The sequence below is a fragment of the Globicephala melas genome, chromosome X (assembly GCF_963455315.2).
Source record: "Globicephala melas chromosome X, mGloMel1.2, whole genome shotgun sequence".
NCBI classification, from domain to species: domain Eukaryota; kingdom Metazoa; phylum Chordata; class Mammalia; order Artiodactyla; family Delphinidae; genus Globicephala; species Globicephala melas.
Window position 1 is genome coordinate 18,632,846 of NC_083335.1, and position 6,000 is coordinate 18,638,845.

Here is a 6,000-nt window from a genome sequence, read left to right on the forward strand (position 1 = left end):
GGGTTCGAGCCCTGGTCCGGGAAGATCCCACATGCCGTGGAGCAACTAAGCCTGTGCGCCACAACTACTGAGCCTGCGCTCTAGAGCCCGCGAGCCACAACTGCTGAGCCCGTGTGCCACAGCTACTGAAGCCCACGCACCTAGAGCCCGTGCTCCGCAACAAGAGAAGCCACCGCAGTTAAGAAGCCCGCGCAACGCAATGAAGAGTAGCCCCCGTCGCCACCAACTAGAGAAAGCCCACAGGTAGCAACAAAGACCCAATGCAGCCAAAAATAAATAAATAAATTTTTTTAAAAAAGAGTAGATGTTAAAGAACTTAATCTAAAAAAAAAAGTTTATGCAAAGCCTAAATACACAAAAGATGATTTGCTGCTCAAGAGGCCATTTTAATACTTTCAAACACAATCAAGATTCCCCTCCCGCCTCCCAAAGAGGACAGTCCATCTTGTCTGGCTATGTTACTGAAAAAGGTTAGAGAAAACATCATCGTCCATCATTGGTCTTAACCTCAATGAGTTGAAGAACATCATTTAAAAAGACAAAGAGCAATTTATATGCTCTGAAAGCCATATTTCATTAAGCAGCACAAAATAACTAATTACCTGCTACCTATGCTTTAGAAAGTCTAGAAACACTGTACTCTGTGATAATCTTCTATGCAGTTATGATGGGCTGTGAGCATCAACCCCAGGTGATGGGGTGGGAGGCCGAATTTAAACGAGCAGTAGGCTCTGAAAATATTATGAAATTCATTCAAACTGTTGCTAAATTTTGACTTGATTCAATCATTTGTCACACCAGCATTCAAAATTAAGTGTGTATATTCAAAGTACCCAATAAACGTTCAATCCTGTATCTGTTGCAGAGTGTGCTCCTGAGTCACTTAGCTTAAAAATATCCAAAAATGACTTCTATACATAGGAAATCTGTAAATAACCCAACCTCTCCATGAATATGGTCAATAAACTTTATTAGCTAAAAATATAAATAGACTTGGTATCTTTCATCTCTAACATAAAAAGTAGTCTTTAAAATTTAGTCACACAAGACTTTTAACATATTTACCTGAAAGGGTAAAATACCAAGGGCTACTAGGCATTCACTATTTTGAAAATACTCTATATTCAACAACCAACAGAAAGACAGAAATGGGATTCGGGCTCTTAGCAGCCATAAGATTCCCATCTCCTCAGGAACGTAAACTCCCTTCTTAAAAGTTGTCTTGTAATATTACTTTAATTTATTCTAATTACAACCATAATTCCAAATGCTAATTACACAATTCATACAGAGAGGTATTCGGTTTCAAATGTCGTGAGTCAACGTAAGAAAATGTTATGACATACGCCTAGTAAAAATTTTCATTCTCAAGTGACAGAAACTTGTCCTAATGTTTCCAGACTTGTTACTCCGTTCTGGACAATTACAAATTATATTCCTAGAACAGCATCTCATTTTCTGTGAATGAATTTGGTTTCAGGGTCCTCCCAAACGTAGCCTGAAATAAGCCTTAGGTAACCACCTGATGGAAATCAGGGACCAAAGTTCCAGAAACAAACTTGAAATACTCCCAGATGCAGAAGGGGAATCACTTGCCTAGGTCAATTTGGTGCCACCATCTTCAATTGTGTTCACCTGTCTGGGCCCTCAACGGACAACAAAACCTTCTAACGACCCGGAAGTCACTTTCTCTTATCATACGAATGCCTGTTTACAACGCACAACGATTAGGAAAGCTCTGGAAATGTGTCGCAGGAGTTCTGCTTTCCGGGTGACCCTTTCAATTAATCTGTGCGCCTCAAACAGCCTGCGGGTATCAGTGGGTCCGAAGGGAGTGACCTCTAGCCTTGAGCCGATGGCAACACTGACCCTTAGTACAGCAGATCTAAACGCCCCACAAACTTCTGGAGCCTCTCGTCGGCGCTTCGCCTAGTTGGAAGAGAACCGGCTCCATTTAGAAACAAGGATAAAGGCCCTGAGCTGAAGACTTTGACAACTTTCCGCGGGGGAGGGCTGACGCTGCCCTAGAATCTCCCGGGAAAGAAAGCTCTTGAGAGATGGGGAGAGGCGAGAAGGAGGAGATGAGAAAAAGGAAGAGGGAAAGGAGTGGGAGGGAAGGGAGCCCCAGGGCTCAAGGAGGAATCGGGGCCCCGTGAACGAAGGCTGGGGCTCCCCCCACTGCAGCCCCACTTCTGCAGCAGCGTGGACCCGGCGTGGGTCGCTGCAGCTCAGCATGCCTGGGGCCCTCCGGGCCGGTCCAGCCCACTCCGGCGTCCGCTCTGTGGCCATTCCGGACACTTGCACCTAAGGCACCTGCCGTTTCCCCACGGCTCTACCACACCCCCTCTTCTGTGCCTCTCTGCACCCGGGTCTCCAAGGATGCTGTCTCCAGCTTACATTCCGGAGCTAAGCCGGGTCCTCAGCAAGGCCACGGCTAGGACTGGTGGGGGTCGGGGGGACGCCCCTTCCTTCTCCCGAGTTCTCCCGGGCCTGAGCCCTGCTCCGCTGCGCCTCCCCAGCCCGCCGGTGGGAGGCCCGAGGCCAAGAAGCGCTCTTCGGGGGACCGGCGGCCGTGCGCCGCGGGCCAGGTGGCTAAACCCCCCAGAGTGGAGGGAGGGGACTCTCCCCTCCCGCGGGGACCCGCTTCTGCTGGGCAATGGTACCAAGGGGACAAGAGCCTTTGTTCTCCCGGGGCTCGACGAGGCTGCGCTGCCGACGCGCAGCGCGGGCGGCGCCGGGGCACCGGGATCGCTCACTTTTGCACGCGGCGTGTGGAAGGTTGCAAGCTCCTGCCTTCTGGGGAGGGGACGTAGAGAGTTGGGGAGCGGAGGGCGTGAGAGGGAAAGGAGCGTGGGGGGAGGGGTTGTGCGTGTCGGCCAGGCTCTTTGTTTGCATTGGGGGCGGGGAGAGGGGGGGTTGAAGGTGGATTCGAGCTTGGGTTCTAAGAGTGGGGCAGATTCCTGAGTATGTCACCATGTTGCACCCGCGCAGCACACATATGCACACTCGCGCACACGCACACACAGGCACTCGCACGGAGAGGGGGCCGGCCGGTGAGAGGCAGCGCTGTTCCCGGCGCTCGCGGCTGCAGCAGCTTCGTCTGCCCGCAGCACCACCCCGGTGCGTCCAGAGGGGGAGCGAAGAGGCTGGAGGCACTCGCGGGGCGACAATTCCACGAGGAAGGAGGGAAAGTGGTGCAAACCCAGGGCCCCCAGCGGCCCGGCCCCCGCCTTTCTCGCCGGGGTCGCAGAGGTCACGGGCAGCTTAGGCTCCGGGAGGGAGGCCGGGAGCCGCCGGAGGGCGGCGCGCACGCGAGTGGGCGAGGGAAACCAAGGGAAGGGAAGCTGGCGGACTCGGCGGGCGGGCTTACCCTTAGAAGCATCTTTCTCCTCTTTGGGTTTGGTCACCTTTCCACTCATAGATCCCAGCTTGCTTGACAAGGTTCGGCCAGGAGACGGAAGTCCTCGCCGAGCGGGCCGGACTTGGGAGAGTGCTTAGGGTGGCAAGTCACGACCGCGAGCTCCCCTCGGTGTGGCTCCGGGCAGAAGCCGCTTTCCCCCAGCGCTGCCGCCGCCGCCGCTGCCTACGGGAGAGTGGGGAGGAAAGGAGAGGGGTGAAGGAGGAGCCGCTGCCGCCGTCGCCGCCGCCGCCGCCGCCGCGAGCCCGAGCGGCCGGCCGCGGGAGGAGCCGCTCGCCTGGCTCCAGAAGTGCAGAGACAAAGCGGCGCGGCGCTCCCTCCGCGCCCCGCGCCCGCCGCTCCTGCCCACCCCCGCCCGCCCGCGGAGAGCCGCGCTCGCCACCCCCGGGCCCGCCGAGAGGTGCGGCTGGGACTCCCTGGCTCGGCCGCCGGCCTCCCGGGGCTCCGCGCCGGCCGCTCGCCGGGCCGGCGCGGGCCGCGAGGGGAGTTGCCTGGGTGGGCTGCCCGCGCGCCGGCGGGCCGCTTCCCCCGCCTCTCCCCATCCGCTGCGGGCCGCCAACTCCATCAAAATAAAACGGCGAGGAAGGTTAAAAAAAATGAAAACAAAGACGAAAATATTCACTTAAAAATGACGAGCCTCCCCGAAAGGGAAATGTTTGAACATGTGATGAGCAACGTGTGAGCCTGTTACACCGCAGAGCCGCGCAGCTCCTCGCCCGCGGAGAATCGAGAGGGGAGGGTCGCCTCTTTCTTTCTATTGAACCAATTTTCAGGTTCCTATCATTTTGCCAAAGGGGGGTCCCGAGCTGCTGGCGGGCGGAGGAGCGGGACGCGACGGCCCTTACCTGCTCTCTCCGTCTCCCTACACCCACACCCCCTAGGAGCTCGCCCGCTCCCTCGCTTACGCTCTCCTTCCAAAGAACTCTCGGGTCCCGGAGAGCCGCGATTCGGCACGGCGGCGCATTCTATATAAACGACAAGGTGTGGGCACGCGGGGGGCGGGGGCCGGCGGGGGGCGGGGCCGGCACAAAGCCGCCGGCGGGCTGTAGTAAAAGGAGAGCTCGGCAGGGGCGCGCCGACGTCAGCCGCCGGGTGGCAAAACCCAGGCGAGCCCAGAGGAGTGCGGGCGAGCGTGTCAGCCTGGCGTCCCCCGGCCCCTCCGGGGTCAGGCAGGGCCCGCGAACGCCGCCGGAGCGGACTCGCACTGTCGGCCGCCGAGATCGAAGCCCGGCGCCCCCCGTCCCCCCGCCCCGCTCCCGTTACCCCCTCTGATCCCGGCGCCCGCCTTCCCCGCAGCGCTGCCTGGGCCCGCGCTGGTCGCCACCTACACTTTGGGGACTCCGCTGTTGGCAAGTGCCTGCACCGAGCGGTGGAATCTCAGTCCGGGAGTCGGCGACTCCTCGCCTCCGGCCAGCTGCCCAAGTTGAGACAGCCGGACTCTCCGCGAGAAGGGCGCGCTGGGATCTGGGTGTCAGTAGGGCAGAGAGTGAAACTGACCGCGGCGGCTGCCACCTCCCACCCCACCCCCACCCCCCGCACGCAGGCCCCTCCTCCTAGGGCTGGTCGCTCTGGCTGGCAAACTAGGCGCAGAGTGCCCACCACCCGGGATGGCCAACCCCAGACAAACGGAGTAAGGTGGGACTGGGGGCGAGTGCTGGAGAGGGATTAAGGGATCGACACGTCGCCTGGGGCACGCTAGTGACAAAACAGGGAACGTCCCTGAAGATTTGAACTAAAAGGAAAACTGCTCAGAAATTGTACAAGAGAGGGTTGGATGGGGAAGAAGAGAGAGCCTGGGAAAGGGAAGGGGGGACAGGGTGGCCCTGAAACATCCTGGGAAACCCTTTCCGCGATGGCCCTTTCTCGGCGCGCGGATACCCGGAAGCCCGGCGCTCTGTTGAGGGACTGGGGTCGCTGCTGTCAGGACTTGGTCCTCAGGGCGGTCCATTAATCAGAACATAGGCTCCAGCCTGGCGGTGGAGACGCAGCAGCGACTCCCATGAAGAAAATCCGTTTCCCCTTGTCCCACCCAACTCCACCCGCTCCTTAATTCGGTTTCGTTAATGGCATTAAACCAGGCGAAGAAATTATATAGATGGATTAGTCCTACTGAATCCCAGGCGGTGACTCAATTACAAGAGCCTGCTGTGGCTTTCAAGACCAGGAGAGTGGGCTGCCCCTGCCTCCAGCCCGGGTCTAAAGGTTGGCAACCCTCTAAATTCAATTTGCAGCCTCTGTCCTTGGTCTGGGAGGAACTCCAGGCCTATTTTTCTTGTAAATAATATCTAATAATCTGGAGGTTGATGACACAATGTGATTATCCAACCCAAGTTTAGATCATTAGTATCAGTACTCTGGGAAAGAAAGAATTTCTCTTCAAATGACCGGAATTCAAAAGGGGTGGAAACTTGGGTGGGTTTAGAGGAAAGATGAAGGGGAAAAGGGGAAAGAGTCCTCAGTTTACACCCAATAATAATCAGTTACTATGGATTTAACACCTACCCTGTGCCAAACAGTGTGCTGAATGCTTTACATCATTATCTTATTTCATCTTCACAGCAGTCCTAGGAAGTGTTATTTCC

At 56.6% G+C, this 6,000-nt stretch overlaps 1 protein-coding gene across 3 annotated transcripts in view; it reads right to left on the reverse strand.

The window, feature by feature from the left end:
• Window positions 1-4,887, reverse strand: part of FGF13 (fibroblast growth factor 13) — a 499,719-nt gene extending 494,832 nt beyond the window's left edge. For 2 of the 3 annotated variants that reach the window (XM_070044730.1, XM_030844968.2), the window contains exons 1-2: window positions 4,747-4,887; window positions 3,371-3,583 (exon numbers count right to left, since the gene is read on the reverse strand). In XM_070044730.1, coding sequence (XP_069900831.1) covers window positions 3,371-3,419 — 49 coding nt within the window. In that variant the 5' untranslated portion in view covers window positions 3,420-3,583; window positions 4,747-4,887. Of the gene's footprint in view, window positions 1-3,370; window positions 3,584-4,323; window positions 4,377-4,746 lie in introns of those variants that run through there. The other variant, XM_060292801.1, reaches the window with a different exon arrangement.
• Between the last annotated feature and the right edge of the window lie 1,113 nt (window positions 4,888-6,000).